At 41.5% G+C, this 24,766-nt stretch overlaps 1 protein-coding gene across 1 annotated transcript in view; it reads left to right on the top strand.

The window, feature by feature from the left end:
- The window catches only part of TGFBR3 (transforming growth factor beta receptor 3), a 123,291-nt gene that overhangs the window by 50,272 nt on the left and 48,253 nt on the right, over positions 1-24,766 (top strand). Inside the window, exons 3-4 of the mRNA XM_075098111.1 lie at positions 2,171-2,355; positions 23,124-23,261. Of these exons, the coding sequence (XP_074954212.1) occupies positions 2,171-2,355; positions 23,124-23,261 (323 nt within the window). The remainder of the gene's footprint in view (positions 1-2,170; positions 2,356-23,123; positions 23,262-24,766) is intronic.

The raw sequence follows: 24,766 nt of genomic DNA, 5'->3' as shown, positions 1-24,766 counted from the left end.
GAGGGGAGGATTGGTAGATGTACTGCATGGAAATAGGTGTTCACAAAGGAATCCATCTGCTGAAAGGGAAGTATTAGCTCTTTCTCCTGAATTTTTGTGAAGGAAGGTGCACGTTTTTGTCAGCAACTCCACTACTGTTGTGTTCCGCGTCTTGCACCTTGTTCTTCGTGTATGTGTTATGACAGAAGCATCTTAACGAATGCTCCATTCTGGTCTGCAAGAAACGATTCAATGAACAAGCATTCCTTGGTTCTCAGTTTGTTCCCCAGCCCAAGAAATGCTTGTGGAGTTTGGAAACGCTTTTTGTGCGGGTTGTGTAACACAGTCTGCTGCAGGGCTTACACACCAGTGGCTGGGCTAATTGATTAGCAGGTTCTCTGATCTGCACTTTTGCATCAGGAAAATGAGACCTCTCTGCTGGTTGTTTTATTGTTACAAATTCTAAATATTTCTTCAACTGTTAAAAAGGGCAACTTTTTCGTAGATTTTTTTTTTTTTTTTAAACTGAGTATCATTGCTTGGACTGGTCCCGTTTTGTATGTGCATTCTTAAAAAGGAATTTAAAAAACCAAATAAACCTCAAATCCTCCAAGCTGGTGGTCAGTGCTACTACCAAGCACCTCACCTAGAGAGCAGAAAGTCTGTTCGTCCTCTGTAGCGCAAGCACAGGCATGTGTAGTGTATGCCTTGAGCATTGCCTTTAACAAATATTCCTGTTCTGTAAGAGGGGGCAGGGTATGCACTACGCACCGGTGGGTTTCGGGAACGGCTCCTTTGGCAGGATAAGGCACACATGGCCTGAGACACTGTGGAAACGTCCCTGTGCTCAAGGGCTTTGCTTTTTCCAGATAAAGTCTGTCTTAGAGATGGACTCTCTGACTTCTAAATGGCCGGCTGCTAACTGTATGTTGAGTGAACTCTCTTTTTAACCAGCAAACGTAGGTCAGCGCTAATATAATTAAACATATGTGTACCCCAAAGTCAGACAATCTCTAGTGCTACAATAGCTGGGTGTAGACTTCACTAAACCAGAGCTCTGCCATTTGATCAGTTGAGGATTTTCTTTCATTTTAAACTCATGTCAAAAGAAGCATTTTACTTCAATTGCAGATGTACTCTATCTGGAAAAAAAAATCATGCTTCTAGCTTATATTTCTCTATTACGCATTGCAGCCTCTGAACTGACTGGTTCACATGAGCCTAATTCTCAGGTGAATGACTTTGGTGCAAATTAGGGGTTAAGTCCATTAACGTTCTCCTGTGACCTTCTGAATCAAAAACATACTGTATCTGTTACTGTCAGGGGTGGGTTTGAACCATTTTGGAAAAGCAGGGCTGCTTTTCATAAATATTTGTCTTGCTTTAGTTTCCTGAGATATAGTTTAAATGTAAACTGCTCCGTATGTTTCAGCTTTTGTCCTATCTTGCTATATCACATCACACTGTCTCACGTACTGTATAAGAGTATGGCACTACATCAAGCTGTGGTGATTATTTGAAAGGGCGTACACTCTGTTTTGGACTAGATATCTGTTATCAGTGTAGATAATTGCTGTCAGACACAAAATAGACTCAGTAAACAAACATTTCATTTTATCATGTGACAGATGCCTTCTGTTTGGTACAGTGTATTTGAACAACGTTCACTATAAATCAGCACTGCTTCAAAAGCAACAAATCCAACTCACCGAAATCCTTCCTGATGCAATTACCTTATACTAGAGATTAACTTTTCATTGTTATATATACACAATTGCATTTTTCAATGTTTGGAGATAACAATGTTTGACATAAACAAATAATTCACATCTAAGATGAACCAATTCTTCCTACCACTATCACTGCTTTGTTTTTTCTCCTTTGTGTTTGTTTTTGTTTTGTGTTTCTCTTATCCTTGCTTACCTCCCTGGTAAGATAAGACTACCTTCAATTTTGGAATTCATACTTGAAATTTAGACTTTCAGGCAGAAATGGACCAACGAGTTAGCCTATTCGGGAGAACTTAAAAGGGCAACAGGAATACTTTTGTTAATTTTGCGGATAATGAACATGAAGCCTCTGCTTGTGTTCCTGTGGGTTTTGTGACCAAAAGGATGATCGTTATTTGACAGGTGTAATCTATATATTGCTTTTTTCTCCAAATGATGTGCGTCTGTGTCTTCCTCTGCAGGTCCTGTGCCTAGGAGCGAATGTGTCTTATCGCCTGTTAACAATTCACACCCAGTCCATGCCTTACTGGAGAGTTTTACAGTCTTATCAGGCTGTGCAAGCCGAGGCACAACCGGCCTGCCGCAAGAGGTCCACGTCCTCAATCTCAGAAATCCCGAGGAGGGCCTTGGCCATCATGAAAGAGAGGTAAAGGGGAAATTACTTTTCGTCCAAATCCCTGGCTACAAGTGTGTCTGCAAATGGGATTGTTCTATATTAATTTGCTGAATAAAGTTATTTCTGAGTTGTGACCAGAAGGACTGCAAAGAAGCATGCATGATTTGAGTGGACGCCGTCCACCTATGCTTTGCGTGTCATATGAGTAAAGCGCTTCCATACCCAGCTGCTCTCTCCACCACCTTCCACAACCACAAAGCGTACTTAAAAAAGGTGGTGGGGTGGGCAAAGGAAATAAGAAACAGATTTAGATCTACAAGAGGCCTTTACAGAATTGGCTGTCTTCAAAAGCAGGTCGTTTACCTAAATGTGTTGTAAATTAACATGAATACCTTTGGATCCCTGCCATGACCACTATAAACAAATATTTAAGTTCAGATTCTTTTACCCCTGTAATACATCCTTAATGCTTCACTGAGGGGGGACTGCTGTACAGAAAACAAGTGTTGCTGACTGTGGTAGCACTTAAGTACAGTCCCATTACTTATTTATGTACGTTGCACTCGGAGGGACTGGCAAGAACTTCAGCTGCTCTGAAAGCAACAGCACAAGAAGAAAGTTTTTGATGTTGAGTTGTGCAGTACTGTTGTTTACTCTCAAAACACATCAAAACAGAGTGCCGAAGTAAAAAGAAAACATTGCATGCCATGACAGCTGAGCTTCTTAGTTCATGTTCTTACAGTATTACACACACAAATCCTTAGTACCGCATCCTGTGAGAGCACCGTGCGTGTACACAATTAGCAGAATTTGTAATGAGAGAACAAAGATGATCTAGCAGGCGGAAGCTTAGAAAAAGAGGGTCTAAATCTGTGCTGAAAGAAGTTTTAAGTGGAGTCTTTTATTTAAATCACTATAAAGGCAGATACTCTTGGCCATAATCAAAGTCTTTCCACTGACTTCAATAGCAGCCTTGTTGGCTTTCTGGTGTGTTCAGCTCAATGAGTATTGTGTGCATCCATGAAACTTCAGCTGTTGTGTTCGTTTTCAGTATATACACTGTCTGAAAGGTCTACTGTATGAGGAAAAAGTTATTTACTATTTTTTCAGCAGGCATCTCATTGGCTGCCCTTAATCTAAAATGTCAGGTCTTCTTCAGTTCAACTGTCATGAAATGAATAGAAAAATTACACTATTTTTTTTGTGGGGCTGGGAATGAGGAACAGAGATTTTTATTTGGGTTTGGTTTTTTTGTTTGTGTGTTTTTTAAAGGCTTTCTTAATTTGCCAAGCACTGGGTTATCAGCCCAATGAGTGCACTGTGAACGCCTGAGAAAAGTTTAAGTACAATCACTTCTTTGGGCATGGAAACCAAACTGTAGTTGGAATTTCTATTTCTTTTTTTGGGGGGGGTGGCGGTAGGGGGTGGGTAACAGTTTCTTATGAAAACTAAAGAGCCTGTTGGGATTCTGCTATGTATTTGTCAGTGCCTCCCTCATCACCCGGGAACATTTAAATCCCTTGGCAGGTCATAGACAAATTCTGTATGAGGGGTAGAGCTCACAAGGTAATCACAAATTTTGTTGAAACTGGGCAGAAGAGTGCCCTCGCTCTGGCGACATGGTATAGTAGGAACTTGTAACTTCTTAGTTACTAAAGGGTGCCCGGGGATGGGCTGAAGCAGGCTACAGCTGGAGCTTGTACCTCCTGAGAGACCAGAATGAATCAAATGCAAAGTGCACATTTGCATAAAACCAAGTTTCCCTCTGGTTCGATGCTCCCAGCACTACTTGGGTAACAGTGCAGTTCCTGCAGTCGTGTGCACGTAACGCGAGCTGGAGTCATGCACAAGGTTGCAGGCTGTGCCACTACTGTCTAATCGTCTTGACAGAACGATAGAAGATTTAAATATGTGGCTTTGAATAAAAATAGTTGCTGTCTAGCAGAAAGAGGCTGCTTACGCCTCCTCTAACATGCTTACAGTAAGAAAGCAGTTTGCCCCAAGCTGTCTTTTCTGTGTACTTCTGCAGTGTAGGGCACAGAATATATTTTGCAATTGGTAGCCCTTAGCTTCCCTCTCCTATCTCCCAACCGGTTTCCAGTCACAGCCCTTGGAGATGGCTGCTCTAAAAAAGCACAGGAAGCTGGAGCAAGGCTTGCTGGCGACAGTGTCGAGCAAAAGAGCGTAAACAACTTGGAAAGATCAGATTTTACTTATAGGATCAGACTCGGAGAACAAAGCAGAGCAAATGTTATCTTTTCCATTATTGTAAAAACCAAGTCCAAGTGGCCTTTTGTCTTAAAGTAGAATGTACCCATCACCTCAAGTTAAATTAGTTTGATTTACCAGCTGAGGTATTTCCTGTTGCCTGCAAATGCTGATAGCAAAGGTAGAGATCTCTTTGTCGTACAGAATTTCCAGTATACTCCAGAATTAAAACAGTATTTTTGTTTGACAGTACATTAGTTAGATTCAGCAGCATCGAAAGCATGTTTTAAATTAATCATGCATTCATTCAGAGGTCGGCTGAAGTTCTGATAATGTGGAATGCAAGATCTGAAAATCTTTTAAGTGAAAGCTTGCTTTGGGGGAGGAGGTCGGGTTTTGTTTTGTTTTTAACCTGCCCTGTGCTAGATGCTGCTAAATTACACATTCCTTGCTTGATGGGAGGAGTGTAAACTTCCCCTAGCAAATTCCTTGGAGGGCTCATGCATTAAACATATTTGTGCAGTTATCCTGGTTCTCATAAATATGCAACGTACATGTATGCGTTAATTTAAGTCACTTCTGACACTCGTGTAGAATATACAGACAACAAGTGTTCGCAAATTTGAGCATAGGAGGGGTGGCTGATGTGGGGGGAAGGCACAGCAGGGGTGTGTGTTCCTCCTGTAACAAAGTGTTAGGCTTTTCTGTAAAGATTAGTAAGGTTTGGGTGCTTTTTCTTCCCTGTAAACTTCATTAATCCCTGTTGGGGTGACATCTCATATGTTGAGACCGTGAAGCCACTTTCTTCAAGTAAGAACCCCAGAAGTTCCAATCTTTTTCAAGTATTTCTAAAGAAAATGTCTTTTATCACAATTCATATTGGCTGTGCTTTATCATAGGAAATAGAATACGGGTGCATGTAATAGCCACAAGTGTTTATATTGAACTTGGCATGAAAAATGCAAGCCCTTTTTGTTTGTTTTATTTGATCAAATATTCTTGGGGAAGTGAGTGCATGTGTGCATTTCTGTACTGATCTGGGTCTCAGCTGAAAGCCAGGAACTACTGAACTCTCGGAATAACTTTCTTTTCGGCCTTGGGTATCTTCACTGCTTCAGCTTCCAGTTTTTAGAAGGGAGATAGTTGCGTTCTCATGGAGCTGCTTGTTCTGTTACAAGAAAGAATTGCTGTTTGCGAAGGCACTTGGAAACTCCAGAGATACGCACCAGAAAAATGTGTATAGAAAAACATAAAAATTATTTTAAGATGAAAGTCAATCCTTAAATAGGTATATTATAAAGTCCTAAATTAATGGAGGATTCCTTTATTATACCTGCCAGTTGAATTTCCCTGAGCTGCTTTCAGGCACGCAGCCACAATTGAAATAGCAAAAGGGGGTGCAGGGGCATATAAAATTAATCTCATGTGAATACTTAGGATTGAATACATGTGAATACATGGAATCAGAGTTCCTGGCACTGGATTCACTATTGTTTTCATTGACATCCTCATCCTCAATAGCTTTAAGATGTTATGCCTGATACAGATGTTTAACATGTGTTATGTGAAACGAAGGCAGGATGAGTCAAGGACTCATCTTTATTTTTGTAAGTTTGCATAACGTCACTGAGGCTGTAATAATTCTACTGACTTTTTTCCTCACTGTTTAATCAGTGTTACTTGGCAACAATTTCATAATAAAAAAATATTTTCCTTTGAGAGCAAACCTGGTATTAAAATGCCTGTTAGTTCCTGTGGAGCAGGCTAATTATAATAGCTGGGTACGTACCAGTGATGTATCTCAGGTTCCTGAGCTGACCCACTTAAAAGTCATAAAATGATGGGCAAAATTATTTAAGTCCAATATTTAAGTACTTTCTGAAGAGATCCTCTAAGTTGGACACAGGAAGAGACTCTGAACAGTCACCTGATAATGTATTTCTACATCCTGATCTTTGCAGTGCATCCTGAATTCAGGATAATTCTTCAGTGTCGTGGTGGTTTTGTATTTTAGGACTATGAAGATCTGGGCAATGAGGGTGATGAAACCTGGTTCAGTTTGCCTATTTTTCTACATATTTACTGTATTTCTCAGTGTGTTTGTTTTAACTGTTTTCAGAAGTTTAGCACCACAGCAGCCTTACCCAAGGCTTATGTCAGGGAGAAATGTTTTGTTTCATGCTCAGGCATCCGGACATCTGGGGACAGCCTTGAGATTCAGCTGTGATAAAGGGGCCACTTTCTGGGCACGGTTTAAACACGCTGACCTGCTGCACCAGAGCTGTGGTCAGAGGTGGCCTGGAGGTCTTGTGCCGACAGCAGGCAAGAAGGGAATTCAAGGTTTGTTATTTGACCGCTGCAGTTTAGTGAGGTTTTTGTTACCTAGTCATTTCTTCATTCAGTTTTATTTCTTCCTTTAAAAGTGCATTTGTTAAAATGAGTGTCCATTTAGTACCAGTCAAATGTCTGCTTAGGTTGTTTTCTGAGACTTCAGGATCCCAGACATAGTGAAAATAATGTCAGCTTCTTTTCCCACTGTGGTTTTAGTGCTGAGTTCTCAGTGTGGGCTTGACAAGCTGCTCTAAAACTGACAAGGCAGGTTAGTTTGAATTTTTGAAGCACCCTGCAGCATGGGCTTAATAATCCAAAATAAAATAATTGGATTGCTATCCTACGCAGTCCTAAACTCATACTAAAATAAGAGGCTCAGGAATAAAGAGTTTGTTACTTCTGTGAGATTAAACTTTTTGGGTAAAACTCCAGCCTTCTACCATTAATATTGGATCTGTCCACTGCTGGATCACTTGACCATACAAATTCGATGTTTCTGGTGAGTTAACCAGAATATGTGGTGCAGAATTTAGGCTGGGAAATAAAGGAGATGTTGCTTGCGAGGCTGCATTTCATCTGCTCTCTGCTTATTTATTGTGGTGTGGTGGGAAGCCTACGCTGCTTCATGTGGGTATGTTTAGTACTTCTGGTAGGCCAAAGGCCTTTGTTTTGAGGAAAAGTAGTTGCAGCTCTAGAAAAAGCTTCCAAAGATAAAACAAAGCACCTTGTCTGTGCCTCTGCCAAGGTACAGACTGGTTCTCAACACTGCAAGGGTATTCTGCTGGTTTTTCCATTACCTTCTGAAGACCATATGCTTGGCAGCAGCAATGGATATCTAACTATGTCAGTAGACTTGCAAGTGGCAAAGCAAGTACATGTAGCGTTTTTTAACCAAGGGTGGCACGAACTACCTCTAGTGAGGTGGCTTGAGAAGAGTGGTGCAGGTGGCTATGTTGCTGCCCGATCTGTCTGGGGATAAAGAAGAAGAGATGGAAGTAGTAGAGATGCTTAATCTTTCCAGAGATGGAGAAGTCTGAGTTGAGACTTCAGATGAGAGGAGGGGTAACTTGGTGGCAAATGTGGGAAGGTAAACCCTAAAGACTACAATGAGGGAGAGGTTTGGTGAAAATCTGGGCTGAGCTCATCCAGCTTCATGAGTCAACCAGTTAGTGGGTGTCTTTCAGGAAAGATTGTTCTTGTCGCTTGAGGTCTGACACCCTAAGTCTCTCAACCAGCCAGTTCAGTATCGGGAGTAGTTTGGGAAATGAATTTTGCTGTTTGGGAAGGTGTTTGACTTCCCAGTTTTGGTGTGGCACATACACTACACTTTGCTAATGCAGGTTTCCCCAGCTGTCAGGGTTTCAGTGGGGCTGTAGAGCTTTCCTGGTCCTACATTACCAAGAAGTGGTATTTACTTTTGTACTGCATGTTTTTGTGGACCACAGTGGACGTTTTACGATACTGTCTCTAGATCTGGGTGGGTGCGTAATACTCAAGGTTTCCAAACTCTTATTTGGCTTCAACCTCATACATGCAGGCCAGCTCTCCCGTTACACTGAGCCCATCAAGATCAACAGGATGGCTTTCACCCTGTTACTGCTGCTTCTCTGGTGATTTGTGGCTCACAAAGTCTTGCAGAGACCGTGTTGTCAGTCCAACCATGACCTGCACAGTGGCAGTGGAAAATAAGTTTGGGCACCTTGCAAACCTCTCTGTCAGGGTTAAGGTTGACTGCTGCTTCCTATCACAATCTTCTTTCATGGTGCTTTGCCATACTGCTTGTAAGAGTGAGGGAAAGGGCCCACATCAGAAGATTGGGAATGGGAAGCCCAGATGAATTACTGCTTCCACCAGCGTTCCGTGCCAGTGAGGTCCGGGAGTCAAGTTGTGAGCAACGCTGTGGCAGACGTAATCTAGGAACACCCTGCATTTGTTGCTTGGAAAGCAGTAGTCCCTCATCACATGCATCTCTTGATCCTGGGTGTTTTCCAAAGCTTGCCCACAGCCTGTGGTAGCTCCACTGGCTCACCAGGGAGGTTTCACAGGCTGTTGTTACTCCCTTCCCTGCCCAAGAGCCCTGTCCAGGCTGCCGGACTACTGGCCTGAATCAGAAGTGAAGGATATAATAGACCTTATAAAGCCTTAAAGATACAGACAGTGTGCTCTGCAGAAATTGTAATCATTCAATGTCTTTCTCTGATCATACCATGTCTACTGAAAGCTGAAACTCCTGTGCAACTACTACACTAAAATGACACTGACTTAATTGCCTTGATTGATGGACACTGCATTGCCATGTCCTCAAAAAAAACCCAGACCAACCCAACAGCCACCCCAGCCTCCATTTCTTAAAAAGCCCTCACAACCCTTTTCCCCTTCTTTTCTTCGTTTGCACTTTGAAGCATCTGCACTTGCATAAAATTCAGCCTTTTTTTAATGTGGCTTTTTCATCTTGTTTGCTCTGGACTGCAGTCTTTGTGGGTTGTTTTCAGCCAGCTCAGGATTTGCTGGTCACTGCATTTGGCAATCGTTTCAAGTTCTGCCCACCAGAACTGCCAGAGGAAGTCATGTGTCGGCCAGAGGAGCCTGTTTGTGCAGAGCCTGCTGTCCTGCAGGAGCGTGGCTGGATGCATGTCTCCCCTTAAAGAGGCAGCAGCGACTTCTCATGACTTGGAAAGTGCTGTGCAAACCCTTGGCATTTTCCGTTTTTAGAAACGGGACTGTTTGTGCGCAGAAAGTGAGACCTGCTCTCAGTTTCAGTGAGCTGCGTGGAACGGTGTCTGAAGCTGTGCCAAGGCCCACCACAGAAGGCTAAAGGGTTCAAAAGGAAAATATCAGAATGACTTTTCTGATTGCTCAAATTTTTCGGTTTCGCTGACTGCTATTTAAAATGACCTGTTGGAAGCTGAACATCGGACTCTCTTGTTTTCCTCTGCTTGCAGGTGCCCGTGGGTACTGATGTGCCATTGCAGGATCATAGAGAGGAATGGGGTTGATGCTGCTGTCTTTACGAGATGGATGCTTCTTCCTCCCTCTCTGTCTCTCACGTGCGTGTAAGCACGCTGTGCACACGTGCTCGCACATTCTTTCAGGCAGATGTATGTGTGTTGATTTTGATCATAAACTGTGATTCATGTTCTTGGTCTTCAGTTCCCTCCTCAGAGCTTCTATCTGACATGCTTTGGAGTATTTATAAATTACTGCTTTGTCTATAGTTACTTTCCCCAAGAAAAGATAATTAAGGAAGTGATGACATTTCCAGGAGTCAGTTTATATCACAAACTCGATGGGCAGGTTCCAGTCTAGCTTTGGGCTTGTTGCGTGTGTGAGAGACGTTGGAGCAACGCTTGTCATGAGTGGTCGTGTTTATGTTGTTCTCTGGAGTGTCTGAACCAAAGCTGGAATTAATGAAGTTGTTCTCTTCCAACCTCCCAGCATCAGGGAAAACTTCCAACATAAATTGTGCAGAGCTTGCTGTGCCTGACAGCCCATGTTCCTGTATCAGCTGAAAAAGTAAAACCTTGCAGTGGCAAGATGTGAAAAGGGGAACAAATGTTTTAATTGTTTGGGGTTTTTTTAAATGTAGATTGTGCTTTTGATAACACTTGTCATACACGCAAGTTTGTGTTTCTCTAGAAGAGTCTCTTATTTTCCCTGTGAAACAAACAGAGTACTCCTACAGCAGTAAAACTTCTTATTTAAAGAAGATGCGAAAATAGCACCACCATGAGGTACAGACATCTGAAACTTAAATTGCTTGAAAAAGTTTGAAGGAATTATAGGTAATTTACAGCTGATAGTGTCTCTTTAACAATTGCCATGGGAATTTATAATACAGAAATACTTTTATTATGAATGGCGCTCATGCCATATGTGGTAAGCGTGATGGTGGCAGTAGTTAGTGTCTCTAGATAAGACAGGTAGTATTTGGTGATGACCCAAATCTCATCAGGAAGGGAAAAGTATGAAAATTTGTCACCTTTCTGGAGATAACTGGCATTCTCTAACCCCAAAGACTGTTTGGAGTCTGGCTCGCTCTTCTGTCTTCTCCCAAGGAAGCAGAGGTGTCTTTTCTTCTGCACAGACACAATCCGCTAGTGCATGCGGATACCTAAGTGAAGCTTTGAGGTCTTTTGGGAATTGTAACTCTGTATGACATTAGTTCAGTGGAGAAGCACAGTGGCACTTGCTTTGTAGATACCTTTTCAGAATAGACCGTTGGAACATGCCTTCTCTCCTCCACTAATTGGGTTTCAAGTGATACTTAAAATGAGGTAAACTGGACACTGAAAACGCAGCTGAAGCTACATGGAAAAACATTGCACGCGAGGAGCAGCGGTTCATTCTTATGCTGTTAGATGGAAAGCAAGCCAGTGTTTTCTTCAGTAAATCTGTTTTCAAGCAAGAATCAGCAAGACAGTGCAGATAAGAAGTGCATGGAATGACATTGCTGTGCAAGAAAATACTTGCATGACAGCCTCAGAAATGTCTTCTGGAGGATTTTGTCAGTTTTCATGGCTTTGATTCTGCAAGCGTATACAGATGTGAGTAGTCTTGTTTATATGGGTAGGCCTGATTAAATAAAAAATTTGATTCCCTGTGGGTTTGGTGTTCTTGGGTTTTTTCCATGTAGTCAGTATCATAAATTATTTTGGGAATATTTCAAAAAATGACTGTTTTGCTTGTATAGAGAATAAAAGTTCTGATTACTTTCGAAGTTAGAAAATAGAAAAAATTTGGGAAGAATGAAGACCTGCCCCAGGGGAGTTAGAGACACAATGTATTGGTTACAGTTACTTTTAATCTTCCAAAAGCAGTTTCCTTTTTATTTAACTTCTAAAACAGTTTGTGAGCATATGCATTGGACGCACACTTGCACCGACTCTTACTCAGGCTGGTAAGTTACTGACAATAAAGTAAACAAAGCTGTTTCCTAAATCTGGTGCTGCTGCTTAGGTTTTCAGTTTTTTATGACTCATGCACACATGCTGTTCTTTACCCTGGCTTGGAAAGCAAGAATTCAGTTTTACATGTCCAATAAAAATGTGAACTCCACATTTTACACTTCCCTGTGTGACTGTGCCTCTCTAAAAGACACCTGTAGAATGATGTTTCTTTTTTCCAGTCATCAGGATCTATGTGTGGTCTGGCTGCAAAACCTTTGAGGAGAAAATTGTTTTATATGTGGGGGCTTTCAAATGGCATAACCCTTTGTCCTGCAGTCTTTCCATCATCTATTTCATGTTTGTTTGTGTTCTTTTCTTGCTTTGTGAAACCTCATTGTCTCAGCTTTTTCCCTTTCCCTACCTGCAGCTTTTGAAACAGCGCAAAGCAGGGTGTTCACGTGTTCAGGATTTACCCTGAGATTTGGAAATCCTTCGTTCAGGTTCCAGTTTTGCCGCGATGTGCTTATGACACAGTGTGCGACGTTACAGCTGCGTGGTGTTTTGCAGTTGAGATGAACTGTGAACTGGTAGAGATGAGAGTGCTAATGCTGATCTCTGAACCCACGGTTAGCATCAGACTGAGCTATGACTAACGAGACCTGTTGAGAGGCAAGGTGTATCAGTACTGTAGTGGGACATTAATGCAGCTGTGTAATTTCTGGTTGGGTGGCTAGCACCTATCTAACTTGCTGAAAATACAGGCAGTGGAAACTCGTGTTTACCTGGAAAAGCCTGTGTAGGCTTGCTCAGAATGCCCCAAATGCATTTAAGGAAAATGGTCCCGGGAGAAGTTTATCATCTGTCTTTTATCTGTCAGTTTAAGAAGCATTTCCTTTGGGACAGGAGCTGTTTTTAGTATGTACTCATATATCCTCCAATGTAGTAGTGTTCCCCGTCCCCCATGTTTGTTTTTTCAGGCCATTGGTCACTATGTTACACAACTATCTGGTAATCATTTAGGGATGGGGCACGGGAAGAAGAGTAAAAAATTAAACTTACTTTGCAGCCCAGCTGATTTACCAAAGAAAAGCTTAGATCTGCAACATATATAGAAGTAAGTGCAGTATCTAATATTGTCTGGGAAAATGTTCCCTTTTCACGTGAGTCTTCTACCTTAATTGTTAAAGTAAAACTTAGTCTGATGTGATGCCGTTCTGTGAATAGGCCACTTAACAGCGGCAGGGGAGATGCTGTACTTGTGGCTTACGGGAATGGATCCTGTGCCCTTAAACAGATCTAAAGCCAACAAGAAATTTTCCCACAAAATGTATAAAAGGAGGCCTTTCCCCTTAGGATTCATTATACGGCATGTGAACAGTATTGACATCTACTGATTTATGCAAAGCTGAGCGAAACATCGTGTTTTTAGGTCTCAAGTGCTGGGAAGCCTGACTGCTTTGTGGAAGGGCAGATGGCACAAATGGTTTCACTTAATCTTTGGGAGCCTGAGCATCTAGTTCGGGTCACAGGAGGAATGGGCGAAGTGGTCCCAGCCTTGCACTGCTGGACACGGGCTTTCCGTTGCACGAGCTGTGGGGCTGGTCGCTGTGGGCAGCCCTTGCTCTGCAGGTGTCCAAAGCGGTGATAGCATGTGAAGATTAGATTTGGTTGGTAGAGCTAAGCAGAGATGCTTGTGCAGAGATGATATGCTTTCTTGCTGCAGCCAGAAGTTTTTGAGAAGCCTTAGTTTTTAGGAGAACTCTGGTTCTCCAAACTATATAATGCATAAGATAACAATGAAGACAAAAACTGCGTTGAAATGTATGTGCACAGGGAAAGCTGGATCTTGTATTATTCAGGTAATGAAGCTAAAGTAGGTAGTTTACACGTGTATGATCTCTACCTAAAATTTATCAGTAAACTCTTGGGGTTGTACTTTTAACATCATTGTCACAGAAGTAGCTCTATCGGTGTCAGAATGAATTGTGCTAATACAGTGTTCTTTGTGTTCTGAAATAGCTCTCCTTACTTAAAGCCTCAAGTTTTTTAGCTTCTATTACTGTCGCACTGTGAAAGTAATACCATTTTCTAGGGCAAATAGGACTTCAGTAGCTGTCCTGCCCATTTGCCGAGTTATGTGTATCAGGAATAGCTTTGGTCCTAATCTTTTCGTTACCTAGGCATTTGCATAAATGATCAGCATCTAACATAATGTGATTGCATCTGGCAGCTCCAGCTTAAAATAACAACTTTGGAACACTAGAAATCACCTGGCTACACTTTTGTCTGAAGATAAATTATGTGACTGTGCTGTGGGCAGAAATGGTCCAACATTTTCAAGAAGTTAGAAGCATTATTTGGTAATATCTCCTTGTGACAGGACTTTCTGACGCTGTGCGAGCCTTGGTGCTTTCTGAACAGGCATTCAGTCATTACATTTCCCATAAAAACTTACCAGCACGGTTGCCTACTCTTATGCTTTTGAGGGGGAAGTATCACTGGCGCAGTAAGACATCAGTTATGAACCAGATACAAACAACAGTGCTGCCAGGAACTGAGCAGTTATGTTTAGTGCTGTTCAGCATACCACTGTACTCATCTTAGACACAATGTGTTTGGTAATGTTATAGTCCTAAATTTTACTTGTAATTTTCTTTTTTTGTCTGTTGTCTGGAGCAGCTGAATTATGAATCCATATGAGGAGATCTAAACATGCCATAATTCCATCCTGTTACTCAGAACTGTCCTCAGCTTGGTCATTTAATATTTAGGGCTAGAAAGGTACCAGAACTTAGACTGGAGGGAGAACTACAAGTAATATTTGAATATGCTGCAAGCTCTTCGGCTTTTGTTCTAATGGACTGTTGTTCATCAGGCTGTTGGATGCAACTATTGTGTCAGTGGATGGGCAGGTTGGTTTTCAAGCAGGTTCTGAGGGTGTACATTAGAACTTCATTGAAGATGGTATGTCTGAGTACATTGCTTTGCTCCAATCATAACACGTGCCAAAGGCAGGGGTGATGCTCCATCCTCACTGAGGGTGAAGGGAGCTTTCCTTAGTTCTCCCCTTCAGCACTGGGGATGCCATTTCTCCTCTTAATCATTAACATTTCATCGACGTGTTAAAGTGGCATTCTGGGAACATCATGCATACTTCTAAATAGTTTGCTAGTGGATGTTGGCACACATGTCGTGAAGGACATGAATGTCTTGATTTGTTGACTCTTTGGGGAGGGAACTGTCTCTGCCTAGCACAGCGCACCCTGACCTTTAGCAGGGCAAATAGAGGGTGGGGAGAAGAGAGATTTCAGACACCTTTCAAAGATTTTTGACAGTGTTTCTTAATGAAGACTGCAACAGGCCATAGATCATAGTTAGGTAGTCCTTATCAACCTTTCTGTTCTCTTGCATTCTTTTCAAAGGAGGCCAGTTTTCCAGTCTGGGTGGTAGACCATAAGGGTCAGCAGATTGTGCAATAGTATTCCTTTTTTATATGGTAAGGTATGGGACCACATCAGTCCCTGGCTTGATGCCAGTAGCTTCAGTGGAATTATGCCGGGGTGAATCTTTCCCATGATTTTCACAGTTGAGCTATAACTGCTTATAGTTAATCTGATTCTCTCTGTAGAGTGTGGGTGAGAAGGTCCAGGCAATGCCGATCCATTTGCAACCATATATTTAGGCTAAAATGAGCAAAAGGCTGATTTTTAGGATTAGCGTTACCTGTACCTTGGAAATAAACTTCAGTCCTCCACACACCTGGTAAATGCTACCACATTGTTCACAATGCTCAGACCTGTTCCCTGAGGCTTTAGTGAAAGAAAGAAAAGGGCTTTCCTTCCCCACATGTGCCTCGTGCATCGCAGCCCCCTGCTCTGTCCCGCAAGGGCAGGCCCCTGCCCTAGCAGCATCCTTTAGTGCTGGCCTGGCAGAGAAGGAAGCATGGTGTGTCTCTGGCAGGGGCTGAGAGTGGCATAGCTTCAAGTTCTGCAGGAGAAAAAGTAACTGTGTGTGGGTATGAGTGCTTGTTTTTAATGGCATTGCAATTTTCCAGGAGATATTTATTTCTCTGATCCTGTTCTGAAGATCTTCTGTCTCATTGCTGGGTTGAGTTTTCAAAAAAAAATAGGTGCTTGCTTTGTATGACTAAAAGTGTCTACGTTGAAGAACCTTCCCAGAAGGGAAGCAGTGGGGTCTCATGTGCTTATAGGAACTTGCTTTTACAATCATTTCACTTAGGAGAGCAGGTATGTAACCCTTTGAGCAAAATTATCTTGAAGAAGTAACACCATGTGAACATAGTTTGCATTTCTTGGAAAAATCAGCAAACTCTCGGAAACTGTTGGCTCCCGAAAGCTGGACGTAGCAAGCCAACTATAGTAGATCGCTAACGAATCTGTAACACAATATTCAATGAGCATAGCAAAAATACGAAGGAAAAATTAAAATAAGTGTTCCATTTTGAATTCACGGTCCCTGCCTAAAGAATACACTCTTTCTTTACTTTCATCTTCAAAAGAAAAAGGTCGGCCTGGAGATCCTTCCCAAAGCAATTGATAAACACTTTTGAGAAGTGGTGCAATACTAGATCCCACCACTTGAGGTGGATTCATGGATTAACCCTTGACTGAATATTTTGCAGGCAATGTATTGATATTATATTTTTCAAGTGAATTTCAGTAGAAATTCTAAACCTCTTCTATTGGAGAATATGCAGTAATGAACTGTAAAAATAAGTTTCTTCATATTAGTTTCTCTGACTGTTGCAATACCAGAAAAAATTGTCCTATAAATATTATATTAACAAAAAAGAGTGAAAACAGCCATAAAGGGCAGTGACAGGTATAACTTTTGAAATTTCTGTTCTAAATTTCACCACCTTTGTACTAAAAAACAATCTTTGCAGCTGAGTAATGAGTTAAGATATCATAGAGCCATCTTTAGTGCATCACTTGTAAGTGAGAAAATGTGTTTATATGATCTGAAGAGAAAAACGAATTTTAACTCTCTCTTTTAGAGAACAGCTGTCTGAGCCTGGGCAGTGTAATTCAATACAACGCGGCGTATTTTGTCCTGGTTTATTAGCACAAATTCGTAATGGCTGTGTTGGAAAATGTGCTATGAATTTATCTAAAGGCCTTCACACTGGAATAGTTAATTCAACCTTATAAATCCTTGGCACTTGACTTTCATCTTTTTAGAACAAAACACAGAGCCTGCGATTTGATGCCTTGAAGTCAGCAAAACAAAATGGTACTTTAACAGCAGTGTTTACTTTGATCAGTTTTCAGCATTTGTGCCCTTGCCTTTCACGTAGTACAAATTGCTTTACCAGAGTAACGGGGCAGGAGCCCGTAGACTGTTTTTGTAGTTGGTTTCTGTGGTGATACTCAGCCTTCCATGAAATTGTGATCTCCGGGGACAGAGAAGCCTCTGCAGCCGCTTTAACCTTGCTGCTGCTAGAGACCTTAAAGGAACTCTTTGCAGACCATGCAGACAGTAATGACTGGCATGAATACATGCAAATATAGCTGGCTAAGTAATGCCAGCATAAGGTTGATAGACATGGCAGCTACAAAATGTGGTTATTTTAAAAAGTCTTTATTTTTTTTACAGTTTTTGTAAGATATATTGAAGAATGCATTCTAGCAAAAATGACAGATCTTCTGTGGTTCGTGTCCTAGTCACAGTTATACGCTTTGTTGTTGGTACGCTTTGAATTTGTAGATTTTGTTGTAAGACTTTCAGAATAGCTTTAATCTTTAATTTTTACCCATGACCAAGTAGTCGTATTCCTCACAAGTTAGTCATCTATCATTTGGAGGAGTGTGTGCCAAAGGAGGCCGCGAAGGGCAGACGTGACTCTGGAAGAGGCGCTTGCTCTGACAAGCAGCTTGCCGGGAGGACCATTGCTGAGACACGTGTCCAGAAGGTGTGGGCTAGCTATTGATTGCACAATGAAAATGCTGGCTACGCAACAGCTCGGTGATCAAATGAGCCCTTCACTGGGAGCAAGGGATGTGTTGGGCCACATTGACTTATTTTCCTGTTATGCTGCTCTCTGCCTGGTTAATGTGCTGTCCCTTAAGATGTTTTAAAAATAACATGGGCAGAGGAATAGCAGTGGCTTGTTAAATGGACTAGGTGACCTAAAAGTGCTTTAGTCCATTTAATGATCCTGTATTTAATTTTCTTTTGGTATTGGTTGACCAGACTGCTCATAGACCTGTCTGAGATGCAGAAGACTGAGGTAGTATGTTGCTGAGAAGTACAAAATGCGTGTATTTTTTAAGCTTGTTTGAACCTATGAGAATGGATGGAGAGATGGATGAAAAGTATCTCTTTTTATATACCTCTTTTTAAAAAAAACACACTTCAGAAAGTTTCAAAAAATAATGAATTCTACCACAGAGTTCAGTGAGTTCAGAATTTCACACCATGTCTTCATATCTAGCTGTACAGTGCCAAACATGTGTAAGACTGGTTTCTGATGGGGTTTCTGGGCAATGCTTCACATAAATATTTAGTAATATGGATTCTGCCAGTGAAAATAGGAGAAGAAGGGGAAATTTTTCTAGCTAGCTCTTCTGCTATTAATTAGAAACATTCTGTTTGGTGGTTTGGAGTGATCCAGTACCTTTCTATTAATTTGTGGGGTGTTTAGAAGGTGCTCTGAACTGTCTAGACATTTGAGAAAGGATGTGCCTTGAAGAGCTCACGAGCTGAGATGAGACAGAGAGGTGGCTGGGGGAAAAGGAGCACCACTTGGGATTCAGCCAATATATGGCTTAACTAGAGCCCCAGTGGGGGCACTCTAGTAGAAATTACTTTTTGGTGAGAGATATTGCTGTGGAGAGTAGGGATGAGGGTCTTCCACTGCAGTGCTGTGGGTGGAGGCAGCCATGCCGTAAGTTAGCAGAGGGGTCAGGAGGCGGGAGCATGGATATGGCAGCGGAAAGCTTAATGAGGCAGAGTTAGAGAGCGTGGCAATGTCACGTGGAGGTGCTGGTCCAGCTGAAGCTTGGAGCTTGTGCTTGTGTCAATATCACAAGCTCATAACACCTTAACCTCTGTTAAGCCTTTCAGTCTCTAAAGGTGGAGTGGAAGAGGCATGTCGTGTAGTTGAAGTCCAGGGTCCTACCCAGATGCCACAGTTCAAAATGCTACCTTCCACACAGAAAAATCTCTCACCTTGCTGGTGAGGTGTTTTGACCATGCCTGCCTGCCTTGGGCTGCAAATACTGGGTGTCAGCCCACCGACTGCCGTTATGCAAGGTAAAATCCGCATGCTCGGCAGCTAGGTTGTTGGCGAAAAGCTCTTGAATGCTAGTAACTCCCCAGCAGTTTGCTTGAAAATCTTTCCAAGGACCAGGAAAAGGTCTCCCATAATGGATACCGCTGTTGTGTATCACCAAGCACAGACAATGATGGGAGCAATGATAAATATTGGGGGGGGGTGAGTGTAGTTACACTATGAGGAGACTTAATTTTGTACAACTTCTCGGTGGGACTGGTCACATTTAGACTAGGCCACCCAGCTGCCCCTCAACAGAGCTAGCTCTGGAGCAAAAATGATTTATGAAAAATACAATGACCAAGATGGTCCTGAGCAGTTGTTGAGCAGCTCTGCGGGGTTTGGCTTTTTTTTTTTTTTGGTCTGGAAAACCAAGCTGGTGCCAAGGACTGCGTTATGCCAAGAAGTATAGCGACAGGGAATATATATGCCAGGGAATATAGTGACAGAGGCTGCTGCAAAAGCATGCTCACGTTAACTATATTCCTTCTCAAGTTTAGGACTAGGAATATGAATTCCACATTATGTGTTTTGTTGCTGTCTTACTTGTGAGCAAACTGAGGACTGCAGTAATGCAAAACTACATTTATTCTGAAAATTTTCACAGGAACATGCAGTTTATTTATGAAAAGTTAGTTGATTTTATGTTGAAGTCCTGTAGCTTTTCTTAAGCATCAGTCTGCACTTTTTGGGCACAAATGTAGGAAAATTCCATTATGTGATATAACTTAACCTGCAATTTGAGCCAAAGGCACGGATAGATATATCACCACTTCTGAATACGGTTCAAACTTTGTTGATTATTTCCATACATGTATGGAAATAATCGTATATGTGTGTATTATACACATACTTAATTTCCAAAGCCTAAAGGAATAGCAACTATGAAATCTGATCTTAGATCCAGTTGCAAAGAGTCTCTGATTTTCTCACTAAGGTGGTATGATTGCTCTGTGTGCTCTCTCATGTGACCAAACCAACAGGCAGAGATCTTCGTGAAGTCTAAAACATCTGTCTTGTCTGAGAGATGTTGGCTTTGAATTAACTTGTCCAAGATCAGTTGAAACAGAGATACTTCTCCATTTCCTTATTACCCAAAGGACTTGGCCTAGCTATTTCTGAGATGAAGTTTTCAGTGTGTGTTATATTTCTTGTATCATTTCTGGTTTTAGTAAATACCAGAGGTTTTAAATAGCAAAAAAAATTTTAGGTTACTAATAGGAGCTGCTTCTTCGCATTGACTTGCTATTCTAATAAAAACACACCCAGGGTGCAAAGCCACGCTGAGTGCCCATTTGAGGACCGATATTGATTTTTCTATTCTTAGTGGTAGAATAGTACATATTACACGTATGTACTATATAGAAGTAGAATCTTAAGTAAGTAAACGTGCATTATAGCTCATTTCATCAATATTTATGTTAGTCTTTACTTCCTTTAGGATCAGAAGAAACCAGTGATCACTGGGTATGAAAACGTGGCTATGGATGCCTGTGATAGGAGCGGATGTGTTTAATATTTACTCCATGTAGTGTAGTAGATTTTTCTCTTTGACACTTTGAAGTTTAGAGAGTTTAAAATTGAATGCATTTTATGCTCTTTGGAGGTGAAAAAAAAAAAAAATTGGACTAAAATTTGAACTTAAGTTTACCAGATCAGGACTGCAAAAGATATAACTGGCCTACTTTGGTAAACTTAGATTGCGGTATTTTTATTGCTTTCTAAGAAACCATAGCCCCAGAACCAGGTAATTATATTTAATAGTTTAAACAGCTTATTACTAATTAGCTGTGATTATGCTGAAAAACCACAAGAATTAATGAAAGCTTTTTAATAGCCATGAATTTAATAGCAGTTCTAAACACCTTTGTCTTTTCACTTTTGCCTTTCCATTTCTAGACAGAACAACAAAGTGGGAGCTTTGTAGAAGAAGTAAATTTTATCTTCTCTCTTATTCTCAGCTGACAGAATTATTTTGGCTCTATAGCCTGATACTGTAAAGCAGTTTATATAGCTAAGGTCATGACTGGCATTTGAAGTCTCTGTCATCCTTTAGCATTCAGAGCACTAACACCCCGCGGTTTCCTAAAAGGAGGTATTTTATTCTTTTAAGGCAAAAAATGGGGAGAAATGTGGTGCCTGGAAGATGTGGTAATCTGTGGTACTTCATGTTTTCTTTTGGAAATGTGTAAATACAACTAGGGCCTCTGCCAGGAGAGGCCAAGCAGTAGCAAAGGTGGGTGCCTTTGGGTGGAAGATGGCGGTGCCCCGGCCTTCCGGCAGGCAGAGCTGGCGCTGCCCCGGCTGCTGAAGAGAAGAGGTGCTCGTTCTTTAAAGCAGTTTAGTTTTAGTACAAATACAGAATTATTTTAATATCAGTTTTCTAACAAGTTTTAATCAAGCATAACAAAGATGAAGATACAGGTGTCCTCAGAGCCCCCTCTGTGCCCCCCCAGTTTGACATCTGTTTCACTGTGGGGCCTGGAGACACGTTCATTCAGTGGGTTTTAAGAATCTAGTAAATTCTGCGTGTAATCCTCTGCTTACTGATTGGCGTGGTGAGTAACACAGCCAGTTGCCTGCCAGCTTTTCCCACATTCTGAAGTAGCAGAAAAAAGTGTCTCTGCTGTCCTCCAGGTGTCCACCAGACCTGAGACCTTGGTCTGACTTTCACTTTGCAGTGATGGTGAATCTTCACTTTGGGTGGGGAAAAAAAAAAAGAAGAAAACAACTAAAAAAACCCAAAAAACCAAACAAAAGCTAACTTTTTCTTTTGGAAAGACTTTTGACAGTAATGGGTACCTAATATTCAGTTTGGTCTCTAGCTTTCATCTAGCTAGTTTGCCAGCTGAACTGCATTTACTTTAATGGTAAACTAACTGATGCTTACCACTATATAAGAATAATGCAATAAACTATACATAGGTGGCTTGAATGTCTCAGATTTCCTTTCAAATTCCCTAGCAGGAAACGAAATTAATTCTGGATTACCTGTATGCTTGTTTCTGTGTACCACCACTCAAATTAGTGCTTGTGTTCATGTTTGCTCCCTCTATACCTGTTCTAGAAAGAGCTGTGATTCTCTGTCAGGGAACCCACCTGCCACCCACTGCTGTGGGACGTCAGCTTCCTTGCTTAGTCCGTGTGATATATCATCTCTCGATTGCACACTAAAGGTTTTTTTTCCTATAAAGCAGGATGAACCATCAAGCCAAATGCTGACTGTGCTTAAAAAGCTTATTAGATACTGCAAAACCGGTATATTTCAATTACAAGTTGTTACATGCTAAAAACTGACAGGCTTTTTTCTGTCATGCATTTAGTTAGAGATTTGCCCCCCATCGGCCCCTTTCTAGAAGGGCAGCACTGGGATACGAGGAGCTGGGCAGGAGGGGCTCCCAGCAACCACAAACTGGTTGCTTAAAAAGCACCTCTAACAGGTTGCCTCAATTCTGTGATGTCCTCTTCCCTGGGATCATTTTCCCCATGTATCCTTTTAGTCCCTGAAGATGGGCATTTTCTTTCCCTAGTGTATGTTAAAATTCTGTCAGTATTCCTTCCATAAACTTGTGTAGTGCTCGCTTGTGTCTCTGGATTTGTTCCTCCTGGTTTTTGTTTGTTTAGTTTTATTTGTCTTGCAGGTTAGATTTATGCCCTAATAGCATCAGCAGATGATGAGATTTGTACTCTAAGCCAGCTTTGTAGGTTACTATCTAGAAACCAGAAATCAGGGTTTGCTTTGCAATTCTTTTTATCTCCTTGTTCTCCAACTCTCAGCTTAGTGGTTTGACCTTTTGCATAAGCTATTTTTCATCAGCGTTTGCCAAGGTTTTCTTAAACACTTTAGCAGTGCTTTGCAAGCGTAGAGCACAAATGTTAATTATTTCATTCTTTACATTATCTGCGCTCTGTTGACTTTTTTTTTTTGGAAGCAGATTAGTCTGTGATCTTCGGTCAAGAGGTCTGAATGCTGCAAGCCATAATATATATAAAAATGACCTTTGATTCATTGTTTCAAATTCCACTTTTGTTTTGAAACCTATAAGGGAGTATTCATGTATTTCTGTGTTTCTCTGTAGGTCACGTTACATTTGAATCCAATTTCATCAGTGCATATTCACCAGAAGCCTCTGGTATTTCTCCTCAACTCTCCTTTGCCTCTGGTCTGGAAGCTAAAAACAGAAAGACTGGCCCCTGGAATCAGAAGAGTTTTCTTTGTAAGTATATACAGTCCTCTGGCCTGCTCCATATCGTAGCTACTTGTCACGCAAGACATAGTTAACGGCATTCATTTGCAAAGTTTTTAAACGTAGATTAAAAAAGAAAAAGTTAAAAGGAGGTCACGTTTCAGTGTAGGGCTCTGGAGAGCAGTTAGGTGGCAGAGCAAAGCAGTTTGGAAAAAGTACCCAATTACTACTTATGTGAATTCAAGGAAAAGAAACCAAAATCGCTTTTCAGAATCTGCGTATCGTGTGGTTATTAACGCTACCAGCCATTCCAGTTCAAAAAGCTGTGAGGGCGTAACAGATTGCCCGTCCTGATTAGAAGTTTAGTAGTACCACAATGCAAAAAAAACCTCAAAGCAATGGGAAATACTACGGGTGGACGCTAGTTGTGTGGTCTGTGACTAAAAGAAAAATCAGTATGTATTGAACTCAATACGTACAATTGCGGTTTATGTCTCTAATGACGCTCGGTCTATTGAAACGACCGAGCTAAGCCCGGAATGAAGTCATTTTTGTTTCTCAGAAAGACTGGAGCACTGCTTATAATGTAGGATCCAAATATTACCTAGTATTTGTAAATCCACGTCCTTACAGTTTGCCAGGACGTTTGAGTTTGCTATTTGTAGTGAAACAGACAAGTTGTTTGGATTAAATTTTTAATGCGTGACATCATGTCTAATCATGAGTCGTCTTTATTAAAGTTGCAGCTTTTACTATATTCAACTCTAATTGCAGAACTGAACTTGATTATTTTTAGCCGTATCCTTATAGGGTTTAATTTTGCTCCTGCAGCACTGCTGACGGTGGCAGGCAAGACTGATCCTGCAGTACCGAATGGGAACTTAATGGTGTTACTGTGCATCAGCAGTAGGAGAAGGTGGACGGTGCTGCAGCATTAGTGCACTGGGAAGGGACACTGCTCCCTCAGTTGATCTGATGTGGTGGTGACACCATTAAGTGCAGCAAGAGTCTTCTCACTTGCTAGACACTAAAAGTTTTCTAGGATTGTTCTTCTTGTCATCAGGGTACAAGACTAGAAGGACACTTGATATTTTGAACTTTGAAGAGTTCCATCGTGTTTCCAGTGCAATGTGTTACTGACTGGTGCAAAGAACATGGGCTATTTTGTGTTCCAAGGTATTCACAATCTTGGGTTTTCTCATCACCATGTTAGAGACTCTTAACTGTTACCTTCTTGTTGACCATTCCCGGTATATGTCCTTATTGCAACCAGTACAGTTTGGGTCTGCTGGGAAAATGACTGAGGAACAAGATGATGAACCACAGTATGACAAGATTCCTTGCTTCACTCCTGGCCAAAAGACACAGCACCTTTCAAGAGTTAATCGAGTCTTAGACCTACTTTCAATTTAGTTTTGATATCCTCCTACAATTACTACATCATCACTCCCATTCCATATCAGCTAGTTTGTGTTCAGCTATCTCTTCCCTCCTCCTCCTCCTCCTCCTCCAGGCTTCTCCTTCTCCCCTTGCCT

This window comes from Phalacrocorax aristotelis, chromosome 6 (assembly GCF_949628215.1).
Source record: "Phalacrocorax aristotelis chromosome 6, bGulAri2.1, whole genome shotgun sequence".
In the NCBI taxonomy this organism is placed as follows: Eukaryota; Metazoa; Chordata; class Aves; order Suliformes; family Phalacrocoracidae; genus Phalacrocorax; species Phalacrocorax aristotelis.
Note: the sequence above shows the minus strand (reverse complement) of the source record. Positions and strands in the feature narration are given on the sequence as shown.